This window comes from Suillus subalutaceus, assembly GCF_016647625.1.
Source record: "Suillus subalutaceus strain FC151 chromosome Unknown DFJ58scaffold_24, whole genome shotgun sequence".
NCBI lineage: Eukaryota > Fungi > Basidiomycota > Agaricomycetes > Boletales > Suillaceae > Suillus > Suillus subalutaceus.
In genome coordinates, this window is record NW_024540273.1 from 193801 (window position 1) to 218968 (window position 25168).

Sequence of the window (25168 nt, forward strand, 5' to 3'; positions counted from 1 at the left end):
TCAATGCCACTCACAATATGACGAAACACGGTGTGCATGACCTCATCCTGTTCCTTTCAATCCAGTCTGAGTTACACCTGGTATTTGCCGTAGGTCGGGTAAGCATTGAGAACAGAGTGCATTAATAAGTCACTCACAAAATCACAAAGTACAGTGAATATGACCTTGTCCTGTTCCTTCGAGTCAAACTTCCAAGCACCCGGCATACTATAGATCTCATGTGGCGAATCATGTCGCCGACGAGAGCATCAAACAACGACATACTATCATGATGAGTCCCTCCAACTCGGAGTTGCACAGAATGCGATGAGTGGGACTCACTGTGGTAAGACAAACAGTCTTGAATCTTATGTCTGCAGTAGAGTAGGTGAGTAGGTATCCTGGTAAAGATGTGGCTGCATGACACCCATAGACACGCACGGTGATAGTGAGTGAAACAACTTGAACGCAAACCTTGGACCCACAACATTTCCAAATGTAGTAATCAAGTCGAGTCTACATCCGCGCAAGCGCCGCAACCTCATATCTTTCAATGACAGATACTGTCACAACGTATATTTTTCTGATCGTCACAAGACAACGACCATCTCATTTCCCTCTTCAATTTTGCTCGCAGATCAATGATGTTATCAAGAAATATATTATCGATCAGCGGTATCTCACCAGAGATTGTCTCTCTTTCTTTCAATTTTGCAGCATGGTAAGCTCAAATACTCGCACCTGTGTTGATTCATCTGACATTGGAATTCAAATCAAAGGGTCGTCGGGACAAGTCCTGCAGTCCTGCTTTGAGGCAGTGCTTGGCCACAGAGCGCTGGCTCGCTAAACCAGGGTAAGTTGAAGGTTTTCAGCCACGGAGAATGTTGCTTACCTTGCCTTGCAGAATCCGAGACAGCCAAAACGCGAAAGCGCGTCTTCGAGTGGCTCGGTAAGTCTATGCTCTTCAATTAAATCTACGACTACTTAGAGGAATTTTCAGCAACAGGGCAAAGAAAATGCAGACGCAACCTCCCGCAGAGCAAAATTCACCCATTCCTGACACTGGTTCCCCCTCACTCGATTGCGACAACATTTCCCATGATCCCCAGTCGGACTATGAAGATCGGTTATCTCCCGCAGAGCAACATTCACCCATTCCTACTACTGGCTCCTCCCCACTCAACATTTCCCGTAAAATTTCCCAGTCGGACTATGAAGATCAGGCTTTCTACTTACAGGAAATTTACCACAACATGAAAAAGTGAGTCCTATGCCCACTCGCTCCAACTCACTAACATAATTGACAGGAAAACAACGCAGTCTTGCGATTTCCCTTACGACGCTGAACAACAGCCTGTCGCTGCCATCAGTTCCCCCCCACTCAAAGATTTTTCTTCCGAGGCCAATGATTCTGTGGTCACCCCACTCGACGATTTCCCTAACGAGGCTGATGATTCTGTACTCACCATGGACAACAACGATTTCTCTTACGAGGCTGATGATTCTGTGCTCACCATGGACATGGACAACGACCTACCATGTTCTTGTGGCACTCCCACACTGCAAACACTCGAGAACCTCGTCGGGCAATGGCGGAAGGAGTGGGAATCAGAGAGCATGTGGAATGAGGAATTCGACAGTTTACTTGAGCGCGCTCGCATAAAGGGGGAGCGCGCCACAACTGTATTCCTCGATGAATGCGCACAACACGTTGGAGAAGGGAGGGTCCTCCTGGAGGGTATTCATGAGGTCGTGCACACGCTTTGTCTGTGTTGCAGGGAGCGGCTTAAGGGCGACACTATCTTACTATACGATTTGCTCGTTTGTGTCATCTCACAGGTAAAATTCTTTGAGGTGAAACTAAATACAAGGTTGTAACTAGAAGGTTGTAACTAGATTAGCAATGTCATGGTTCTTAGGAGCCTTTAGGTCAACACGGTGAACATGTTAAATAGCGAACACATAGCGAACATTTAGTAAATATAGCGAACAGATAGTGAACGCATAGCGAACAGATAGCGAACGCATAGCGAACAGATTGTGCGGATGTCCGGGATCGTGAAAAACAATGTGTTTGAAATTTTTGAAGAAGGAGAGCGCTTCAATGATCAGAACCGGATATACATTCTTGAACCGAAGCTGAAAGAAAGTGTTGCAAGTGACTTAGAGATTTTACGATAACGGACGGCTGTTTGGGATGCTCGTCAAATGTGACACATTTAGTACGTGCACAGGCTACCACACTACCTTACATTAGCCAGTAAATCTGTTGTACATCACACAACTATTCACTGCGCACTACCTGTAGACACAGAGTTAATATATGTTCAAGTATACCCCTCTCGAAAGTCCACTCAATCGAAATGGAATCAGACTAGCTAGTATACCACCCCCAGAAGTCAATCGAAATGGAATCAATGATTTCTACAACTTTGCCCCTGCCTGCACTCAATCCTACGCCCACATCAGCAGTCGCAGTAGCAGTCGCAGTAGCAGTCACAGTCGCAGTTGCAGTGACAGTTGCAGTTGCAGTGACAGTTGCAGTTGCAGTGACAAGGAGTAAGGCAAGATACATTTCTTTGTATGTACGGCACACAATCAAAACTATGTAGCAATTATTACAGTTGGCTCATCGTCTCCATCAAGTCCTCAACCTGCGACCATAGCTCATACGAGTCTGAGCTCACAGATGAGTCTACAGAGAGTGTGGGTGAAGGAGGGTTGGGCGAGGACTCTGGAGGGGATGGCCAGAAGGCGCCACCTGGCAGTGGAACTGCTCGAACCCTACCTTCGTCATATTTGACCATATATGCTGATAATGCTTCCTGAAACGACGGGTATCTTTTCTGGACGTTACCACTAACGAAATTCGTTCATTCAGCAACGTCGGACCTAACGATAGCTTCAAAATTTAGCCAACACAAGCCCACAACTACCCAGACACTTACCAGCGGTAAAATACACCAACTTCCTGCCCGACTATTATAACCCAGAACCTCTCAGGTGTCTCACCGCCTCGTGGGAGATGGATCTCACTAGGTATTGGAACTGTGACTTGGCACGGTGTCTGGGTGACAGTTTGCGACTGGGGGTGGGATGATGTAGCAGCAGAAGGTGGGTGACTTGGGCGATGCAAGCGAGCTGAGGTGGAAGGGAGAGTGGGCGATGGTTTTTTGGCAGGCGTAGATTGCGGGAGCGATGATTTGGACAGTGTGATGGACTCTTCAGTTGTCTTACGGCTCCAAGTGACGGTGTCGAATGATAAATCTATTAAGAGTGTGAACATGTTAGGTTTTGAACGAGTAAAACACCCACCTGATAGTGACATCCCTTGCAACAAATTGCGCAAGTCCTGGATATGATCACCCCAGCTAGATGGTGTCAACATCGTAGTAGCGATCTCACCAAGGACTTGGTCGGAGTGCTACAGAGTATCAGTCACGTGGAAAATCGATAAGACTTGATCTATGGTACTAGTACAAATGTAAGATACATCTGAATGGCGCGTAGTGTACGCCAGCGAGTCCGCACTAATCTCTCTCTGCGATCAATTCGGCACATTGGGGCATCTAGGAACAAGAATGGGTTGCCAGTCAATGGCGTATCCAAAGTGCTCAAACACACACGGTTGGTTCAGCAAGCAGCAACTTCTAACGAGCGGCGGCAAGCACGTCTACAAGGTATTTTTTATTAATCCAATATGTTATATATATATATATAAACCTGTTGTATAGCCATGGGCTTGGACGAGCGTTGTGCTCTCGAAGCACTGAGAGAGAATAACACCACCATAGAGGTCTGGCAGGATGACTGTGATGATATGAGCTTTGGCGATATCTGGAATGGGACCGAACCGCTCGCTATCAGTCATGCTGGCGGCGAGTTCACTGACCTTGCAAGAGAGGTGTTAGGAGACTTCTGGAAAATGTGAGTGTTAGTGTGTGTTGACCGCTGATACTGTGCGACATACCTTTATGAGCAGAAACAATCGTGTTCGACGCGTGGATAACCGCACTCGTCGTGACCGCGTCCTCCGCAGGAACCAGGCATTTACAGAGCAGATGCCTGTGATGACCGACGCTTACCTTGCCTGGAGTCTCGCAAAATCCAAGGAGGAGTTCAAGAGTTTTTCTGAGAGATTGGAAAGGAACTCGGCGCGGGACTGTGGTGAATGGTCAATCAGCGTGATTGACGTCTTCTGTGAGTGATCTGTTGTCGTTTGCTTACTTTTGATATCAATAACGGCATGCTCATTGTAGACGCTGAGAAAGCGACCCTTCAAATCTTACCAACAGACGCCACCATCAGCTCTGCACTGGTGCGTCAAGGTGTAATGCCGTGCTCGCCTATATCACCAACTGTAGGCATAACCACAGAAGCACTTGACTTATATCGTGTAGCGCATCTCAGGAGTCCTCACTTGTCTATCCAGGCTTTTGTGAAAACTGTGTGCGACTTGCAAGGGGTAACTGTTTCAAATTCTCTAGTTATTGTGCTGATCATGTGCAGGTGGAATTTCATAGACATCTATCCCGTCAATTTTCCATCGCATTCGACTTATTCCTTCAAATTCGACGCTCCGTGGCAGCCCTCGTAGCCGAATCGCTTCAACGCAACTCACCCAACTGGCACCTTAAGCATGCGTGTCCTGCATGTATGTATGAACTCAAGGATGAAGAGGAACTAACATTCAGGCTGCTGTATGCTATGGACGGTAACGACTCCTTAAAGCGAGTCCTTCGGAGATCTCTGGATCATGATGCCAATGACTGTGTCGCTCCCTCATCTGAAGTTCCTATGGGCCAACAATTCACAAGTGATCGTTACTTACCTCGCGCATTTGTAGACCAGTATTCTCGGGACTCGGCACAAACTGCTATTGCGGGTGATGAGGAGGATACAGCCGCCGAAAATGCTTGCGCCGGATGATGGAAAAACATGGACGACGCCAAGACGAAGAAGGCTTGGGGGATATATGATGAAACAGGTGTATTCGTGGCTGTCTGCCGCCACGGGTTTTCTCTACTTATTGCAGACATGGTACAAAGCGGTGAGCTGTAAGTACTATCTTTTGTTCTCAATCATTGCACTGACAAGGGTCTAAATAGCACGAAGTACCCGTTGGCTGTCGTGTCAAAGTTGATGGACGTATTTGGGAAAAATCTGGGCGGTGGGTATGATATTGGTTGTCAGTTCAAAACGACACTCGACCAGAGCTCCCTTGGACCACTCGCACGCTCACTTCAACACACCTGCCTGGTTGGCGCCTTCCACGGACATGCCCACAGGCGCTTGTGCCAGTTGTTTTCGCTTACAACGTACATCAAGGGTCTAGGCCTCGAGGATCTCGAAACCTGTGAAAGGACATTCTCAAAATCAAATTCTCTGGCATCTGTGCTGCGCTATGCAAGCGTGTTCCATCGGCAACAAGCCATCGACTCTTATTTCAAGCACACTGACGACTTCGAGGTCTACGCTCATCGTTGTAAGCATGGCTAATACCTTGATCCAATGCTAGCTGACATAATCATGGTGTTAGCGAATTTTTTGCATGGGAACTACAAGCAAGCACTGGACATCTTGAATGATGGCAATGCAACTCTACCGAGGCTCATGCAAGACCTAGGACTCACGGACGAGAGTATTTTCGAGTGCTGGATAGAAGAGGAAAAGGTCTACCTTCAAGGTCTAACGCGAGAGCCTGAAAATGAAACCCTCCAGATGGAGTACTGGCAAAGGCTGGTAAATTTAACTGCAAGCGAGTGAGTGTGGCTCCCAAGGTATATCGGGATTCTGTTCACTAACACTTCATTCACTCAGGGAGGCTCTCAAAGCTGCAATGGCAGCCTTCCAGGTGTATTCTCACGAGGATGTTACATCGTATGACGTCCAGATGCAACATACCCGCAAGGCCGAAACCGCACGGCGTCATGCTGTCGAGGACCACGAGAGGAATTTGAAGCTCATTCAAGTGCTCGAGTGTAAGCTCGAGATCGTGACGCGCTGGACTCCTGCAGATGCAGATTGGCAGAGGGTGGGGAGGCTCGTTGCTCAGAGGAAGTACCAGCGTGCACTGGATCGACTCGAAGGTTTGGTCGTAGCACGTATATTTGAACTATCAAAGATGAACCGGGCAGGTACAGGTAGGTTGTATAGGTGTTGTCTTGCTTGCAACTGCTGATTCTAATGTTACCATAGGCTACAAACTACGTAAACACATCGCCAAAGCATTACAGACACGCTCTGTCGCCATCAAAACTGCCCTCAACACATACAATACCATCGCAGAAGCAATGCACCCTCCCCGCCAAACGCTGAAGTGGGAAGAGGTCGTGGAGTATGCGTTTCTCGCCGACTTTGACCTCCTACGCGACACACGTGCGGACGTCTCTCAACGGCCTTGGTCATCGGCTGCTGCTCGCAGTGTGATGGACTTGTACTTCAAGATGTGTCAGGCGCGGGAGGAAATTCAGCGCTTGAATGTGGAGGTACGGCGTCTAGTAACTTACATCCGAGATGAAGACAAGTATTTGCGGACGTGCGAGGATCAGTTGAAGGTGACCAGTCCAGCCATTGCCCATCAAATTGCCATACATCGAAACGCTCGAGGACGATTCAATTCGCGCCACCTGAGGCGGCTCCATGAGATATCGAAGCTTCCTGGTTTCAGCGGGACAATAGTCCCAGGTGTAAGTACTAATACAAGTCTTGGGGAAAGCTGCAGCACACCAAACGCGCAGGTCCCATCGCGACTGCTTGCCGAACACATACCTTTTAATAGACCATCTACAGTAGACCCAGATACCCCAGATGACCTTGATGATGAGGAGCAGGCAGAGGAGGTGGAAGAGGAAGCATTGAAGAGCCTGCAAGACGTCCTCCGCGTCGCCGATGATTTCTTGCGACTGGACCTTCTTGACCATGAGGTTTATGAGGAGTAGATAGCTTTATGACTAATTTACGTATCACAATCATTAGTTTTGCACTGTTCGTCGAAAACGCGCTGTCAATCCATCCACACCATCATGAGATACGCGAGCTCATCGTGCGACACAGCGAGCACGAAGGGTCAGATATTATTAGCACGGCGCCGGGACCACGTCACGTCATTGCCGAAATGCCGGCGGTACTTAGTATATACTACCTACACCCTGGCTGTACAGTACAAGTCACTCTTTATTCAAACAATATTGAAGGAGGCTCTGGGACGCTGTAACCCCCTTGTCTTATAGGTGCGATACCCATGTGTTATCGCCTATAATTACTGTCGTTATGTGGGAGTCACAGGTGCGTCTTTCGAAAAAACGGCACTTTTCGAGACAATAAAAGATAGAAGTCGAAAGGAAATTTAGATCTTTAGATAGGTCAAAATGATTCGATTTGGCCCGGAAAAATGGTATCGATACAGATCTAATGCTATTGAATGAATTGTAGATGGGTATCGCTGTGAATTGCTGGTATTAAGGAGGTATTATAATAGTGGGATTGCTCCTCCCGCCATCCCGCCCTGCCCGCCATCCTGACGCCAATGCTATCGTGCACACATCCACCGGGATCCCGTAGCTAGTCTTGGTGCACATTCTCGCTTTTCTTGCCTTGGAGCATCGAAGAAGAGCTGCCCTGTAGTAGTAGTAGAACTGGTTAAGTACAGTGGCCTATAGAACCAGTAGGCATGACGACACTCACCTGCGCCGTGGCCTTTCGTTTGTATTCCTGGTGTACTGCATTAGCGCAGGAGGTTCTCCCAAATGTAGCACGTACCTCCTTGATACTGGTAGACAGATTGTTCCAGTAGAGTGCGAATGCACTACATCAGTAAACTGCTTTGTTCTGTACAGAGCTGTACAGAGCTGTACAGCTCACAAGAGCCACAGCTTGGTCCCCACTGGACAGACAGGCTCATCTCTGTAAATCTCTGTACAGCTCTGTACAGAGCTTCCCAGAGCTCCACAGTAGCCCTCTAGTTACACAGAATATATTAGAAATCGCTTTTTTTTTGCAACTCAAGCTACACATAAAAGTAAATGAAAACAAATGCATTGCAAATGAACAAGTACTACTAGACATTAAGTAATCTATGACGGACGTCATGCAAATGCAGCGCTTCGTTGTGCTGTATTGTCATCATCGTCGTTGTGTCGTCGTCGTCATCATCATCATCATTATTGGGCTGTTGTCGTTGTCATTGTTGTTGTTGCTGTCGTTGAGGAGGAGTTGAGTCGTCATCGTCGTTGTCATTGAGTCATTGTCATTGAGTTGTTGTTGTCGAGTCATCGGAGTCGAGTCATCGGAGGAGTCAAGTCATTGGAGTCGAGTCGTCATTGAGTCGATGTTGTCGTTGTCGTTGTCATCGTCATCGTCGAGTTGTCGTCATTATCGTTGAGTTGTCATCATCATCGTCGAGTCGTTGTCGTCATCGTCGTTGTCGTATCATAGTTGAGGGGTTTACCCGTGGGTACTACCTACAAGTGAGAACGAGCGCAGACAAGCAAGGACAAGTCAGAATGAGTGAGGACGAGTTAGAATGGGCTAGAACGAGCGAGGATGAGTCAGAATGGGCAAGGACAAGCGAGGACGAGTAAGAACAGGCAAGAACAAGTCAGAACAAACAAGGACAAGTCAGAATGGGCCAGAATGAGCGAGGACGAGTAAGAATGGGCCAGAACGAGTAAGAACGAACAAGGATGAATCAGAACAGGCCAGAACGAGTGAGGGCGAGTCCAAACGGGCCAGAACGAGCAAGGATGAATCAGAACGAGCAAGGACAAGTCAGAACGAGTCAGAACGGGCGAGAACAAGTCAGAATGAGTGAGGGCGAGTGAGAACAAGTGAAAACGACATTCTGAGAGCAGAACATGGCCATGGCACCATCAGCGTCGAGTAAGTAGGTCGAAAAAGATATCATGCACATCCTGACAGTGTGCGGGAAGGTTGTAATTACTACTAATTAGTGAAAATGAATGAAAAATAAAGAAAAAAATCTGTGAGAGGGTGTGAGAGGGTGCAGGCAGAGGATATCGACGGTGAGTGGCGGCTGGCGAGTTGTTGCATGTTGATGCCGTCGTCTATAATAGTTGCATGATGAGGGTCGAGTTTGAGAGTATAGAGTACTAGCAAAAGTTTGATTAAAGTAGTACATGTAATGCGGGACTTAACAAATTTGAAAGTAAAATACCAAGCAGTGTGTGAAATTGCTCTGCCTGGGAGAGGTTTGCTGTGAGCGCTGTCCCTCTGTGGGTTACTGTGGGAACTGTTGAAAATGTTGATGTCTGTGACGAAATTTGTAGTTTACTGATGTAGCCGGTTCACGCTGGTGACCATTTGCTTGCCAATCGAGCGCACACAGATTACTACAAAAACAGATCAGAAAATACTAGTAAGTGATATCAACTAAGACGTACCGAGGTGTTACTTTCGTGCCAATACGCATCGGCTTCACGCTTGGTTGATGAGCCTTCTTAGCGGGCGCAGGTACAAGCAGCTCTTTCTTGACTGAGAGCGATGCTGCATCGGAGTCAGGGTTAGTTGGGGTCACTAAGGATGGCGTCGGTGTCGAGTCATTGGAAGGGGCTGTAACTGCCGGTGAGTTGGTGTTGGCATCAGATGTGGGCGCCGGGGTCACTTTCGGGAGAGGTCGAGGTTGAGGTTTCAAGACAAGGTTGTCCCTAGATTAATATATCAATACAGAGATCAGTATCGAGACATCTAAAACTTACAATGGATTTTTGATCTAGCAAGTACAGTTGAAGTTAGTACCAAATTGATGCAATGCGAGGTGCACACTTGACTCCCCTCTATGTTGGTTGTTTCCTTGGCCTTTCCTTTGTCGGTACTACATAGCGGCATTGATAGCGCTGGTGCTGATCCACATTCAGACGGCATGTGCCATGGAACGTCTGAGCCACAGGGTGAGTCTGGTCATCTCATTACCTGCCAGTGACTTATTCAATAAAATAGTATGAAAAATATGGCACTTACCTCATTCTCTTGATCACAAGATTCGATACAGGGAATCTCGGAACTGATGGAGAGTGGTGAATGTGAGTCTGGGATGCCACTCATAGTACTGTCGGTTCGCTGTTTTTTCTGTGCTGGTATTGGTCAAACTTCGACATCAGGAGATACAGCTCGTTTCAGAGGATTGGAGGGGGAGGTGGCCAAGATATCTGGGATCTCGATGGAGGACTCGTGGGTTTCAGGTGTTGTGTTGATGTCGTCAGGAGTTGTGTCTAATTAGATCCAGGTCTGTACTGTCAGGTAGTTGATGAGGGGGATTGCGAAGCCTGGCAAGAGCCTCTTCAGGCAGGCGTGAATGGGGGTCATCCAAAGACGCTTTACGGAGCGCTGTGATAAACGACATTGCATCTTGGGTGTCCCCGAGCTGCGCCATGCAGTGTAACTCATCTAGGTCTTCATCTGTCCACCCCATTGCTTGTATGAGAGGATCGTTAGCGTGAGGCAGACCTTCATCATCAGCGACATCAGCATTGTGTGGGTGGTCATCATTACGATTGATGTCGGCATTGACGGTGTTCAGGTGGTCATCGCGCTCTTCATCACGTATGAAGTCATCATTAGAATTATGTAGATCTTCATCATCGACAATATCATCACTGCGCAGGTGGGCATTATCGAGATCGATGGAGGGATTAATGGTATCTGGGTGGTCATCGAGCTCTTCATGTCTCAATCTCTCCTCTCCACATTCTTCATAGCCAAGCTCTTGCTCTTGCTCACCTCCGGGCCTGTTATCGTAGATGTCGAAATCTGTGCCAGTGTGCATTTGTGATCAGTCTCGATCATAACGAGTAAGTGTGTAAGTAGCTTACCTTGCTTGAAGTCCACGTCCAAGTCTGTGCGTGGTTTCTTGATGGATATGGTTGGCTGATCCTCGTCCTTGTCCGTTTGAAGCAATCGCTTGCTTGACGAGGGTACAGGAACAATGGGAGCTGCAGGTTGCGGCTGTGGGACAACAGAAGGCTCGGAAAAAGGATGTGGAAGGGGGCATTGTGGGGTAATTCTGCTAGGGCGATGAGCATAGTATGTCGTCCGTTTGACTGTCTTGGGTTTGCCGAAGTTCTTGCGGAGGCAGACTTCACAGTCACATACGTATATGACGGTATCATCATGTAGTCTGAGTCGATGTATGCTGGCTTCGAGGTCCATATGTTGTTAGGTGGGGACTTGTGAATTTTCGGGCAGCGTGTGTTTTTGCCGTCTCGAATTTATTACATTTGTATCTACCTCGATTTGTGCTTAGATGTCTATTGCTACCTATCTACCTCTTTCTTGTCGATTTTCACTGGGCATGAACATGGGTATCAACAGCACACGAAGACGCTAGTGCTTGAATTAGATGCAACTATGATCAAGTCGGATCAGCAATAGAGAAACAACAACCTTTAATCCTCGGACATTGCATTAACATCAAGGTAGTCGAAGTTGCTCCCCGAACCAGCCAGCAGTAACATGCTCTGCGGCACGCTAACAGAGAGTGTGTGAATGACAGGCGCAATCCAAGGAACCTGAAACACACCTGACAGCCTTGAAAAGCCATGCCATAAGCGCGTGATACTTTTTTCCCGCGTTCGGAAATCCGAGTGAGGGTTGCAATGTGGAGGGTAGTGTTGAAGGATTTGACTTGCGAGCTTGATGGTGGATTGCCACTCATCCAGTCCATCAGTATAGACTAAGTCTGTGAAAATAATATACTTAGCATTGTCGGTCTACAGTAAAAACACCTAAAAATCTACGATAGTTGCAACCACAACTCCAATTGCGGGATACGGCCGAAGCACCATCAGCGTCAGATAAGCGGGCAAAAGGACAAGGTTAGCGGGACACGAGAAAAAAGGTCACACACATTCTGAAAGCAGAACATGGCCATGGCACCATCAGCATTGGGTAAACAGGTCAAAGACAAGGACACGCACAGAGCGGGACATGGAACATCCTGACAACGAGCGAAAACATGCAGTAAAGAGAAGAGTGTGCACAACTCGAAGTAGTAGAGAGAAGGGGAATGGACCTGCATGTCATTTTCAAACCAAACTTTTAAAATTCGACTGTGAGAATAAACTTGGCATTTCCCGGATTGATCAGAATCTGTCTAAGTGTTTCGCTCCTCAGTGCTGCGCTGTAGCTACCATTTACATTTTCAACCGTTTTGATCATGCTAATGCTCTACACTCATTTCTGCTTGTCCACTTGTGAGTATTTCTTCTTATATGGGCTTTTGCCACTCGTTTCACTCATTTTTAATCATTCTAGTTTGTTTTTTCATGTCTGCGTTTCTGCGCTTGTTTGTCCCTGTCCGCGCTTAGCCTGTGAGTGTTCCTGCTTGTTTTCACTCATTTTCCGATTCATATAATTGCACTTGTGACTAGTGATCTCGCTCGCTCATTCTCATTTGCCAGTTCTCGACGGTCAATGGTCACCATTCTCATTCTTGTTCTAGTTGTGTTTTCGTACTACTCCCTCACTAAACTAATATTTGATCATGAATTTGAGGGTATCGTGTTGCACAAGTCCGTGTCGTCTTCACACTGACAAGTCATGCTGCAGCTGCCTTATTTCGCACACCTGCAAAGGCACCTACCCACTTTGCTTATGTGGAGTGGTTCACGCCATTCGGGCAACCCGAAGCAAACCATGGTTTATACAAAATTTCCTGCGTCATTCGTAATGGAGAGCGTCTCGCGAGCATCATCGATATCTCTGATATTTGCAGGAGTGTACACCTTATTCCAAAATTCGGCCCAGTTGTACCTCGTGAATGGACGAGCAGTACCGTTCTGGAGCTTTGTTCTAGCTTCTTTGTAAACTCGTTTAGTGACAGGCATGCTTATCTCACTATAATCTGACTGGCGGAATTTACTCCGAGTTCATTGGAAATACAACACTTTCTGTTGAATCTGACCGGTAGATTTTATTACTTTCGAAATACATCGATTTCGGTCAAATTAGCAGAGTTTCTGGAATTCAGCTGTTTTACATGCGAGTTTGAGGATTTCAGTGGAATTCCCAAGGGAGGTTTTTCCTGATGCTCCTGCAAACCTTTGAGCTTTGATTATATGTAAGTAGTTAAGACTGTTGTCCCTTAACAGTTACGCCAAAAGGCAGTGATAATCAAAGCTCAAGCTTGATTATCGCGGACAGTATTTATGTTGATTATGGGAACTCAGGTAAGCAATGAGCTTACATCATGGTGCTGTTGGGATAATCTGTCAGTCACCTGACATCAACATCACGCTGTGCAATTACGCGTTCCATTTACCAATAAAGTACAAAATAAAGCGTGAATAATGATACAAATACAACGCTCAAGAACACGTTAACGCCCTACAGAATACCACCAGCAATAGTAATACAAATATCACCAGCAAGAACACGTCCGTGTCTGAAACACCGATACAAATACAATAAAATCAATCGACACAACGAAACCTGTTCGCCCTTGGAACTAGTTGCCTCCGACACAGTCTCAGGCTTCCTGTGAGGCGGTTGTTGATCATTGGCTTCGCTGTCGATGAGATGTAGTTCGCCAGAGACTGAGCAAAAGCTGCTGCAACGGTCAAAATAATGGATGGATTGAGAGGACCAATTAGCACCAAAGAACAACCAATAAAAAGTGTACACATGTGCAAATAGCCTTAATGCCGTGCAATTTCGAAAATGGAATCGGAGCAAGGTCATCAGTTCACACGGCAAACCCCTAGTGCCAAGTTTGTGCTGTGTGCATGTGCAATTCCCTCTTTCCTCAATTCTTGCTCCTCAATAAATTGAAAGAGTGGGTGATACAGCCTCATGCCCAGTGAAAATTGACCAGAAACAGGCCGATAGGTGGCGAAACAGGTCGAAGTATACAATGAGGTAGATACAAATCTAAGAAATCCGAGACGACAAATGTTTAAATTTGTGCAAAATGCAAAGAATCTTTGTTAAGGTCAAAAATGTAAGAATGATATTGTAATTTGCACAGTGCTTACAACAACTTCACATTTGCGCAACATTTGCAACATTGCTACACGTGTTTGTGTCGTGCATACATATGCTTATCTTAAATCATGCTTTGCACTTACTGATCGAAATTTCTCTAAGTCACCACATACCATACCATGGACAATCTCCAGGCTGGTATATACCGGCCACAAGACACTGCCGTCGTTTACATCTGCAATTGCGATATATGTCTCTGAAAGAACTGCAGAAAACCTAAACAGGTCAAATGCACCACATACTAGTTGACTTGCTTAAGCCCAGTATCATGGTGGCACACTACTTAGTAGGTTTCCTTTTTTGTCTTGGAACAACCGTGCACCTTACCTCTATACTACCATCATGTCGTCCATCAACAACATGATTACAGCGATACCCTCTGCAGGATATTCCAACCTTTTATGAGCTTAGCTTAATCTGCAACAGGCATTTCCGATGTTCTTGATCTGGGCATGTCCCGTCTGTCATATGCATGTGACACACCAGCAATACGGGATCCAAATACTAGTGTGAGTTCAATTCTGATGATTTGATGACAACAGCTCACCTTGAAATTTGATGGCAAGTCTTTTCACTCACAATCCAGCCTTCAATTAATGCTCAAGAATGAGTGTCTGGCTTGCAGCAAGTCTGATGCCAGTATGGTCATGCAGCTCAAGCACAAAAATTCCGAATTACAACACGCAGTCACCTGTCTACAAGCAGATAGGGCCATGCTTGTCAGCGAGAACACCACTCTAAGTACCAAATGTGAAACTTTACAGTGAGTACTATATAATCAGCACATATATGCAGGAAAACATGTGATATAGGAATGTTATTCGAGGCTCCACAAACTCCATCACATCAAATTCATCAGAGACCTCAAATAATACTAAAGATGAGCAAAAACCATGTCTATTGGACACAATCACGGATGAAGAATGTGATCGAGAGCTAGATCCCGAAGACTACCCACACTTGAGGTCATGAATGAAGCAGCAATGGCAGGAAGCTGTTCCTGGGTCTGCTGCAAAATCATCTCAAGGATCCGCACAAATGGCAAAAGGCATCAATGTATCTTGCACTTACAGTACCTTCAGGACAAGCAAGGGAATCCTGTCTCTGCTCAGCATGCCAAGGCAATCCGACAGCTTATGCTATCAAGCTTTTGTCAACTTGAGACGCAAGGTCTCGCACCTGAATCAATTGGTCAAGCATCATTGCAAGTTTTACATTGGCTTACTCACATGCTATGCAAACAATTCCTTGAACTTTGTTAGGTCACCAGTGAGAGCTGGCGAGTGCGTTTGCACTCTACTGGGACAACATATCCATGAGCATGAAGGCGATAAGTACTGTCCATTCTCTCTTATGGCACAGCTAACACGGCGCACTACTAGGAGTACAAAAGCAAGGCAACTGCACAAGTAAGTACAATTGTCCGAGATCCGAGTTTGGCTGCTAATCCGAGTCTTTTACAGGCTCGTTCTTCTTCAACACAGCAGGCCGTCAACAGGGAGGATGCGATCAACGTTGACAAGTAGGAGTGGGTGCCTGCACAGTCCTAGGGTGGAATTGGGAGGCGGTGGGAGAGGTGGGATGGTGGGCAGGGTGAGGACCAGCAGATAGTACCCAGTGTAACCTAATACCATCAATTCACAGCGATGCCCACCTACATTTCATTCTATAGCATTATATCTGTATTGGTACCATTTCGAGGCCAAATCGAATTATTTTCAACGCATACATCGGGACAAAAAACCTATCGATAGACCAAAAATTCCTCTCAACCTGTATCTTTCACTGTCTCAAAAAGTGCTGTTTTTTCGAAAGACCTCAAAACCCAGCGATAAAATTGACAGCCTCAATTTCCCTCAACGTATATTGTTACATATCGGCCTGTTTCTGGTCGATTTTCACTGGGCCTCATGAACCTCTGCAATTAATTGAATAATTTACTGGTGACCTGGTAGTGACTCATCAATGATAAGTATCACCCGGATTTCTGGCTCTTCTGGACTGGAGCTTCGAGCCTGAGAGCGCAGATAATCATGACCGACTTGGATCATCAAACTGACTGCAGCTGAGACTTCATTAAATTTCTTGCCAATACTGGTATCTAGAGCAACGTCAAAGTACTTATCTCTAACAGAGACGCAGTCTATATATAAACCTAAAGCCAGCCAACAAAGCACTGACTAGCAATGGGCCCTAGTAGTTACATCATAAGCAATGAGGGCAATTATTATAATCCACCCTGCTCATGATGTCAGCAAACTACACAGACCATCCTGAGTAAACAGCTCTAAACCAATTTCTTTGTTGCTTCGGGAGCCAAATGGAGATGTATGTGAATGTTGAGTGGGTGTGTATGTGTGGGCAACAGTGCAGTGGATGAAGAGGATGATGATGGCCTGAGAGATAAAGTAGATTTCAGACTCCAAACAAAAGGAAATATCTCGAAGGAAACTCACATGTACTTGCACTGAATGCTAGCTGGTCATCCTGGTCACCATAATAGCTTGGGCCCAGGCAGTTCAGATGAGCTACATGCAATGCAGAGTCAGCCAAATGGTGTGTACGAAGGGGTGTGTACAACCTTATAATCCCACCCCTGTAATCGCTACTGACAATAATGACTCAGGTTCACCAAGAACAGTTGAAACATGTCTGCAAAGGGTGCCTTGAGCGCAGCATCCAAGGCATCAGAGCTGATGGGAGTTGCATTGTGGGATCCCACAAAGAGTGGAATTCCCTTCAGCGAGTACAGCCAAGCGGTGTGATGATGCTCGCTGCCCTCGACCATGATTTTGTCCTCCATCGCAATGTGCGAGTGGCTTTCAGCAGGCCCGAACTCATGCCATTCCTCAAGTTTGCCAACGGTTCACATCATCTCTGACTCTGTGACTACATAGCGAGGCTTCACAACACGCTCCAGCAGAAAACCACCAACTCTCAGCTGCAGCTTCTTCCTGAGCTTGGTGACATCGACTCAGGCGAGACTTTTGGGTTAGTTATGTCAGATCATGTAGCAACATTCAGTGGTCTTTTTATCAAGGAGGAGAACATTGAGAAGGGCCTACTTGACTCCTTTGATTCATCTGTTGACCCCACCACAGGTGAGGAAGTCGACCTTGCGTTTCTTGCCAGTCGAAATGTCATCATCAACGAGTGGCAAATCGACCCCACCCTTCTTATGCTCCCAGCTGAAACTTCAAGACCAATGGTAAGTAACAACACTTTCATTCAACCCCCCCATATCTCAATTTTTTCGCGCAGAAACCTCCAGCGCCAAAGAGAAAGGCTGTCTGCATCTTGTTAGACTCGGATGATAAAGGGGATGCCAGCGGCAGCACCATCAAAAAACTACGAACCTTAGCATTGCCCAGCACAGAAGTTCCTAGTATGGCCCCAGGTACTGGACGACTTGATGCGTACTTTCCTTCTGTGCAAGACAATCAATGGTGCAGCACACAAAAGCTTCCTCCTGAATTCTCGCAGGATCGCCCAGTGCTGACCAGCGCTGCTACAGAGGTATGTCGAATCAGCTCCCAATCAATGATACACACGAAAGCTTCCTCCCAAATTCTCACAGGATTGCCCAGTGGTTGCCAGCACTGCTATCACTCCTCATCAATGTTACACACAAAAGTTCCCTCCCGAATTCTTGCAGGATTGCTCAGTGCTTGCCAGCACTACCACAGAGGTACGTCAAATCAGCTCCTGATCAATGTTACACCATGAAAGCTTCCTCCCCAAATTCTTGTAGGATTGCCCAGTGGTTTCCAGTGCTGCATACACTCCTGATCAACGATACACTGATCGCCCAGTGCTGACCAGCACTACCACAGAGGTACATCAAATCACTCCCGATCAATGATGCACATGAAAGCTTCCTCCTGAATTCTTGCAGGATCGCCCAGTGGTTGCCAGCACTGCTACCACTCCTGATCAATGATACACTGATCGCCCAGTGCTTGCCAGCGCTGCCACAGAGGTATGTCAAATCACTTCCAATCAATGTTACATGCGGAAGCTTCCTCCCGAATTCTTCACAGGATTGCACAGTGCTTGGCAGCACTGGCATCAATAACTCGATGGCTATCGCGGCAGGCCAGACCTGGTCTCAGTGCCTGTTCTCCATTTCCACAGGTATTGATCCTCACTCGCTCACCTTCCAAAATTCAGACGAGTTCTACTTATTTATGGAAATGCGGGCTGAGTTCAAATGGCTGTCATATTAAATGACTTCGAAGTGCTGGATGCTGGCGACAGAAGAGTACAACCGCCGTCTCATCAAGAAAAAGGGCCAGTCAGTCATCCAGAAGAACCCACAAGCCCTCCTATGTGCGCTGGGTGACATCGAGCCAAAGCTGATGAGCAAAATCACCAAGAATGACTATACCTGTGAGTCCGTTTGCAAACACCCATCTCTCAACTGCTTTTCTTACATTGGGCAAACAGCACGCAAAAACAGCGAGTCATTTTGGCGCCATTATTGTTCCATCATCCCACTTGTGAAGGAAGAACCAGGCAGAAAGGTCAGTCACTTGTGTCTGGTCATTTGCACGTTTTTCGTGCTGACCCATCAACCATTTTTTTTATTTTCAAGGCTCGAAAGGCACAGACATGCTCCTGCTGTCAAACAATTATGTATCCAGGACCCGAGAACTCGCCCCTCAACCACAAGAAGGGGTATTGTGCAGATGGTGTCAAGCAGTCCTCCAAGGCTGCTGGCAAGGAACTGCCTCCCTGGCCTCAGCCACGAGGAATCTTCTCTGAGGGCCGAACATTCCACCCTCACGTGTTCCTGTCAACGGTCCAGCGCATCTACGAGCACATCTTCATGCAGGGACCAGGAGAGACAGACCTGCTCGAGACTGAAGCATTCTCGAAGCTGCTGATTTCATGCACCGAGGTTCATGAGTTGGATTACATGGTGCTTTTTCCACTGTTCAAGGGTTTCGTCACTGACCCAACCACTCCCTGCGACTGGACTGTCTCTCACGATGGTGAGGAGTGGCTGAGGATTAACTACCTGCAGCAGTAATGTTTTTTTTTGGTGAGTTGCGCACAGATCTCTTGTCTCTCACCAGTTACCTATTTTGACTGGCTCCCCTCCCAGCTCCCCCAATTCTCGCACTAACGAATTCCAAATATTTGCAGCCCTAATACTTTTCACAGACCGAAGATGCTGAACGAGAGGTTGTCAGTAAGATTGGCATTGCCATGCTAGCAATACTAGGTAACAGGAAGATGGCGGCTTCATACACGCTTTTGGTTGGGTACAGGTCGTCGGGGTGATGACTGGTGAGCTGGATCTCCAACCTCCACTTGATGGCTGTATTGGCGATGGGATGTATTCCTTCTAAGAAAAGCTGATCCCTTTCGAGATCCGCTGACCTCTTGTTGTTCATGAGGTATTGAGAGATCTTGAAGAACTTCCGGTAATACTGCCCGAGCTCTTCCTTAGAGCACATTGGGATGCAAGCTTGATCTGCACAAAGGTTCTCTAGGTCGGTATGGGTGTAGCGACGGTCACCTTCGCATCCTGGGTACATGGCTTTTATTGCTGTCATGAACTCAGCCCAGTCTTGTCCCTGAGCTTCTGGAGTCATTGCCCAAGTATCTGCTTCATCAATCGGCACATATCGGAGGGCTGCCTTAATGCGTTGAGCAGTGTCTAGGCTCGTGTCATCGGCTAAAAGGTCTAGTTCCTCGAAGAAGGGGACCAGGTGCGCGGGCGTGCCATCAAACTTGGGTGCCGATTCTGCGCCTCTGGCGGGCATTCTGAATTGTGTAGTCATTGTTGCTGTTAGAGTTGTTGGTACGGTTTGGCTAGGAACGGGTTTGAAGAGTTGTGGAATATTCGGTGCGGATGAAGTAACAAGAGCTGGATCGGGAAGGGTGGGTGCGAGAGTGGTTAATCTTTTACGTGGGGATGGAACGGATGTAGATCGAAAGGGGGCGGGTTTGAAAAGGTTATGTCTCTCCGGTGAGGGATCTCAGGTTGGGTTGGAAGAGAGTGAGGATTCCGTGGAAGGAGTGTCTATAGTAATGAACGGGATTTTAGGGAGTGGGTAGAGATGTGTTGAAAGATAGGGGAGTGGTTCTTCTTCTTCTTCAGGGATGGGATTGGGCGAATCAGGGATTAGGTTTTGGATAACGGTTGCTTCCGAGGAGGAACAGGATCTTGGGCTTGATGGACCGCACACGACTTCGTCTTCAATGCTTTCTCTTACCGAGTAAAAGAAGTCTTCTTGCGAGAGTTCGCTGTGATGGCGAAGTCGTCGGGTCTCGGTTGGTCTAAGCGATCTGTCTTCCAGTTTCAATGACCCCCTCGCGGTGGGCTCCACTTGTGGTGAAAGAAATAGTAGTCAGCTAGATATACCAACTAACTTCCTAAATCCTAATGGGTGCGAGTGCAGTACTTTGACCCAAGGGGACTGCTATTGAAGCACTTCCTTCTAATAGTGTGAGGGAAGAGAAAGGAAGAAACTAAGATCTAAGACCTGAGATATCCAACCGACCAAAGGTCCGAGTCCGAGAATGTCCGACACGATATGGGATACCGATGGTACACCCGAAGCGAGATACCGATGAAGGACACCGATGCGAGATACTGATGCGAGATACTGATGTGAGATACCGATGCGAGGTGAGGAGTCTGATGCCGATGAGTGGCAAGTAAGTCTAGGCCGAGGTAAGGAGAGTCCAGGTATAACTAGGTATGATGAGGTAAGACTAGGTATGGGTTGGCGATGTAAGACTACCGGTAGCAGTCCAGATCTCACAAGGCCTAGGTAAAGAAACCTCAGATAGAGTGCACTTAGAGCGGTCAAGGCACGTCCGATGATAAAAGCAAGGGGGATCAATTTGCACAATCAAAGACTAACTAAGGTGACTCCTACAACGGTACCAGGTATGTCCGAGGAAGGGAAGTAAGGAATAATACGAAACTCGAGTCCTATTTATCTAACTGCGTGAACGTCCGGAATCGCACAGGTGAGAGTAGTAGCGAAACGTGAGGTACTCATGTCGATATGTAATAAGGCTCGCGAGTGCTGTGGCCATGGGAATACATGTAATAACGCCTGCTGTTCATTCAGTAACAGTAAAATAAGCTTAAAACGCACCAATGGAGATAGGTGGACATGGGCAGGACATGGGAGGATTCGGTACCGATGGGACGGAATGGTCGGCCGAGGTGCGCGATGGCCGATCCGACAAGCAAGGGATGGTTATGACAACCCTGGCTCTTCTGCGAGAGACTGAGACCACGGATCTGTATCAGCCAAGTCGGACATAGATGGGTCGAGTGAGTCAAGACTTTGCAAGGAAGTGGTGTATGGATGCAATGTGGATATCTAGACTGCTTGACTCCTATAGCGAAATGGGGTTCTGCGAGGCTAGCCCGAGCTTGAACACCACATCGATCTGTTTGTTCTGTTTGTCCGTTCGTTCTGTCCGTCGCTGCGTTTGTCCAACACACAATGCCATTGTGGTCTTGTTTGTTCGACGTCTTGTTTGCTCGACGTCTTGTTTGTTTCATCGTCTCATGTTCCCTATTCATGCAGCAGGCCCTCCAAAACTTAAGATATTGGCAAGATAGGTAGAGAACAAGATCAACGATATATTCTGCCGAAGACAAGATTGTAGGAGAACAGGATCAATGATATTATTCTGCCGAAGACAAGATGGTAGACTCGAACAAGATCAATGATTCCCGCGTCTACAATGTCGCCCCCCGCGCCATGTTCTGACTGAGACTGTAAGTGCGGCAAATGCCGGCGTCACGTGACCTTCGACCTCACGTGCTTTTCAAACGGTCCAAACGGTCGTTCGGTCTTTGAAAAAACGGTCGACCGTTTGCGTGAAAACCCTTGCCATGTCGAAGCTGCCCACACTCGAATCGGGGGCTGGGAAGGAGCCTGGCCTCAACGCACCTCAGTTGCTTATACAGTCAACTGAGGTGAGACACTTTCATTAACATTCTATCTAACTAGCCAATACTCTCATTCAGTCTATATTTTCGATACACTCCCGTGCAGCAAATCAGCACTCAGACAGCAACGCTCTGACCAGCTGAAGAAAGAAGGACAATCCATAATGCACGAATCACCACTTTACCCACTGCTCAAGAAGACCGATGACGGTGTCCCATCGAACCAATTCCAGAAACTCGTCGCAGGCCTTCCTCGAAGGCAAGCCAGCCTCCTCATGCAGTTGAGAATGGCTCATGCCCCACTCAACAAACACCTCCACCACATAAAGAGCGCCAAAACACCACTTTGCCCAGCCTGCGAAACCGGTGAAGAGTCAGTGCATCACTTCTTGATGTCGTGCCCCTCATACCGCACTCAGAGAGACGCCCTGCGTAGATCAATTCCTAACCGCGCGTATCATATCCGCAGTCTCCTCAACAGCAACAAGCACATCTCCGACTTGTTCAAGTATATTGCCGCCACGAAACGACTAGAACGAGAGGTTGGAAACTTCGCAGACAACGTCTAAAAGGAACTGAGCCATCTCATCCCTCGCACATGCCCAGACCCATCCCTCAGAACGCACCTGCAAAGAACTGAGCCCGTGGAAACCTAGTGTAACCGCGCATACACCCCACCCCACGTTAGCCTTAGGTTGGCTTCCGATGCTCCACCACCCCAAACCCCCGTACGGGGTGCGAGCCAATGGTCCTCAATTACACCAACGCCAGAAAAGTCAATAGAACGCCTAGCATGTACTGTCTACATCAGGCTTTGCCCTAAGCAGACCTTAAATAGGATTATATATAAAAGGCTTGACACGTCACCCTTGTTTGAAAGCGCAGTATGTCCGTCGTTATTTCTTCTAGACACTCAAAATTGAATCTATCCGCACAGGAACCTGGTCCTCCGTACCATATACTACTGAGAAACATTCCATCCAAAACTCGGGAACGACAGACATCTCGATGTTTGAAACCTCTCAAGGTCACAAATGAGATGGATTCTCGTACGCGTATTTTCAGCCAGGCGGGCAGAGTGCTGGATATCCTTGAAGACTATTGCCTGTTCAGGGGATTCAGTATCCAACACTCAAAAGTTACCGTCTTCAGCACTCACATTCATTATATTCGATGGTCACCGTAAACAGCGATCCCCGAGGTGACAGTCAAACGTTGGCAGTGCTGTCAACAATAGTACAGGTAAGTGAACGACGCTGGTATCAAGATGAAAAAAAGGCAGAAGCGTTGCTAAGCGAGAGCAAGATCAAGCGGAAGATTCGGGTCTCCTGAGGGTGAGGCCCGGGTTGACTATGCGATCCATTGTTTGATGCTAGTCTTCCAGTCGTACGTCCTCTGTCGCTTAATGCGTGAGACAAACTGCTCAGCGAGATTGCCCCCGCTTGAATTGGGTGATCGTTCACGTTTGCGATGGTCTGGTGGGTACTGAGCGTCATCCTAGGATATATTCATGGGTGGTTTGGATCAGTGCCAGATTTGGACCGTGTGCTACGTCTGTATGCCTCGCCCGAGTCACTCTGTTTTCTCTTCCTATCACCCACTGCTTCTGACTTATCCCCATTTGCTGACTTCTCCCAAGCCTTCGCTGCGTCTTCGGCATCCATGAAAAGGTCCCAAGTATCACACACGAGGGTGAGTCTCTGTTTCAGTTCCTCGAACTCTTTTGTCTGTTCCGCATGAAGGTCACGAACGATCCCATCGATCTGATCTCTGCTCAACTTCTGAGCTGCATTTATTACCGCATATGGAGGGAGGATGTGACACTCGAGCAACGGGAAGTTGGAAAAAGGATGTTGACAAATAACAAAGTCTCCATCCTTTTTGAGCGAGAAGTGCTGGGCTGTATAGGATGTTGTTATGAAACTGTACTGTGTTTTGGTATTGGATGGCCACTGCAGAAAGGTAAATTTAGCAATATCATGAGGGACATGATCGCAAGTACCTGTGACCGGAGGGGTATGAATCCCGGTTCAGAGTCAGGACTTTTCCTCCATTCGATAACTGCCTTGACACGATTATGGACGTCTCTCATTGTCGCTGCGTCCGGCAGGAGAAGCCATTGTTTATTATCAAAAAGCGAATGCCAAGTGGGGCTGACTGCGGACTAACGTCAGTGCTACAATCTCACAAAAGATGACATGGTGTATCGTACGAAGAAAAAGGTTTGTCCTGGTGTCAACATGCCAACTTTCGTACTCTAAGCCAAGGCAATATTCGTATAGCGTTACCTGAAGAAACATTAGGGTCACGCTTCTCATAGATCATAGGACTGCATACCCTATTGCGTGGAGTTTTTCGTGGAATGACATGCGCAATTTGGGTATTGACCTGGTCCATCACCTGCGTGATGAGGCAGACGGGACCGCCGTAAATTTCTTTACACTTTTCCCGAAATTCGTCACGTGTTTTTTGAGTGATTGCCTTCCATCTTTCCGAGCGACTTTCGGGGGTAGAGTAGAGGGTGGAGGAGGTTTTATTCTTCTTGGGGGGGGTGTAATCGTCGTGGCTACTTTCTTCGACTGGACTGGGGGTAGCTTTATCATCATGGTGATCATGGATGGAGTCAGCATAAGACGACTCCGGATCCCGATCGCTGTCAAGATATTCTCCGAGGCTAGACATCTAACAAATGTCAAGGCTTAGTTCGAAGTAGGGCTCTGGATCTTATCACTTAATCCGATCGATCGGTGTAAGTGCCAACTTTCAACGGTTGTTGACGCCTGTTAGCATTAGTTGCTAGATAACAAAGCCAAACAGATCTGGTCGACCCATAACTGCTAGACAAAATAAAGGCCAATGGGATGTTGGTGGACTTGGGATGCGAGGAGGATGGCGGGCGAAAATTTGACTGGGGGGTGGGGTCAATACTACTGCCCTTTGTTCGTCATGATAGGTTGCCATGAATTGAATGCTGCCGTACGTTGGTGCGACGCTCTCGGAGATCTTCCAATACAGACAAGGATGTAATAGTAGTACACCGCCGAAAGGTTTGCAGCCCATCTTGCCGTCAATTATCTACTATCTTATCTTCGTTGCTACCCTGTCTGTCGAAATTGGTCGCGCTCTTACCACAACTTTTTAGACGATCTGGTATATATTATGATCGCCAGGAGGGCCGTTGCGAATGTCTCAAAAGTCGCACAAGTCTCAAAAGTCTCAAAAGTCCCAATACACGTATTATTTCCAAATATAGTCACATCAATG

At 47.2% G+C, this 25168-nt stretch overlaps 8 protein-coding genes across 8 annotated transcripts; 5 read left to right on the forward strand and 3 right to left on the reverse strand.

The window, feature by feature from the left end:
* Nucleotides 1–1512: 1512 nt before the first annotated feature.
* DFJ58DRAFT_634548 (uncharacterized protein) lies at nucleotides 1513–1845 on the forward strand (the record flags this gene model as incomplete). Its single annotated transcript, XM_041381257.1, has 1 exon — nucleotides 1513–1845. A coding segment is annotated over one exon (333 nt), but the record flags the coding sequence as incomplete, so codon positions are not given.
* A 752-nt stretch (nucleotides 1846–2597) lies between these two features.
* On the reverse strand, nucleotides 2598–3367 carry DFJ58DRAFT_725124 (uncharacterized protein; the record flags this gene model as incomplete). Its single annotated transcript, XM_041385188.1, has 3 exons — nucleotides 2598–2838; nucleotides 2928–3246; nucleotides 3295–3367. The coding sequence occupies 3 exons, from the start codon at nucleotides 3365–3367 to the stop codon at nucleotides 2598–2600; spliced, it is 633 nt and encodes a 210-aa protein (XP_041246694.1).
* Nucleotides 3368–3715: 348 nt separating this feature from the next.
* DFJ58DRAFT_715173 (uncharacterized protein) lies at nucleotides 3716–6920 on the forward strand (the record flags this gene model as incomplete). The annotated part of the gene is made up of 8 exons (XM_041384097.1): nucleotides 3716–3906; nucleotides 4288–4444; nucleotides 4489–4821; nucleotides 4933–5036; nucleotides 5088–5464; nucleotides 5519–5741; nucleotides 5800–6122; nucleotides 6178–6920. The coding sequence occupies 8 exons, from the start codon at nucleotides 3716–3718 to the stop codon at nucleotides 6918–6920; spliced, it is 2451 nt and encodes an 816-aa protein (XP_041246695.1).
* A 2297-nt stretch (nucleotides 6921–9217) lies between these two features.
* Nucleotides 9218–12153, reverse strand: DFJ58DRAFT_839199 (uncharacterized protein; the record flags this gene model as incomplete). Its single annotated transcript, XM_041392502.1, has 10 exons — nucleotides 9218–9329; nucleotides 9381–9644; nucleotides 9696–9709; nucleotides 9958–10065; nucleotides 10105–10208; nucleotides 10231–10746; nucleotides 10809–11072; nucleotides 11516–11674; nucleotides 11913–11932; nucleotides 12059–12153. 10 exons carry the CDS (start codon nucleotides 12151–12153, stop codon nucleotides 9218–9220), a joined length of 1656 nt encoding a protein of 551 aa, XP_041246696.1.
* A 431-nt stretch (nucleotides 12154–12584) lies between these two features.
* On the forward strand, nucleotides 12585–12842 carry DFJ58DRAFT_656511 (uncharacterized protein; the record flags this gene model as incomplete). The annotated part of the gene is made up of 1 exon (XM_041381910.1): nucleotides 12585–12842. A coding segment is annotated over one exon (258 nt), but the record flags the coding sequence as incomplete, so codon positions are not given.
* A 1587-nt stretch (nucleotides 12843–14429) lies between these two features.
* Nucleotides 14430–15503, forward strand: DFJ58DRAFT_839200 (uncharacterized protein; the record flags this gene model as incomplete). Its single annotated transcript, XM_041392503.1, has 7 exons — nucleotides 14430–14486; nucleotides 14520–14740; nucleotides 14790–14942; nucleotides 15051–15168; nucleotides 15240–15260; nucleotides 15360–15386; nucleotides 15441–15503. 7 exons carry the CDS (start codon nucleotides 14430–14432, stop codon nucleotides 15501–15503), a joined length of 660 nt encoding a protein of 219 aa, XP_041246698.1.
* A 794-nt stretch (nucleotides 15504–16297) lies between these two features.
* DFJ58DRAFT_839201 (uncharacterized protein) lies at nucleotides 16298–19009 on the forward strand (the record flags this gene model as incomplete). Its single annotated transcript, XM_041392504.1, has 14 exons — nucleotides 16298–16305; nucleotides 16346–16385; nucleotides 16456–16533; nucleotides 16604–16841; nucleotides 16875–16968; nucleotides 17002–17185; nucleotides 17239–17493; nucleotides 17555–17665; nucleotides 17729–17812; nucleotides 17934–17956; nucleotides 18018–18111; nucleotides 18216–18366; nucleotides 18424–18500; nucleotides 18572–19009. The coding sequence occupies 14 exons, from the start codon at nucleotides 16298–16300 to the stop codon at nucleotides 19007–19009; spliced, it is 1875 nt and encodes a 624-aa protein (XP_041246699.1).
* Nucleotides 19010–23412: 4403 nt separating this feature from the next.
* Nucleotides 23413–24586, reverse strand: DFJ58DRAFT_725133 (uncharacterized protein; the record flags this gene model as incomplete). The annotated part of the gene is made up of 4 exons (XM_041385189.1): nucleotides 23413–23856; nucleotides 23907–24061; nucleotides 24117–24192; nucleotides 24242–24586. The coding sequence occupies 4 exons, from the start codon at nucleotides 24584–24586 to the stop codon at nucleotides 23413–23415; spliced, it is 1020 nt and encodes a 339-aa protein (XP_041246700.1).
* Between the last annotated feature and the right edge of the window lie 582 nt (nucleotides 24587–25168).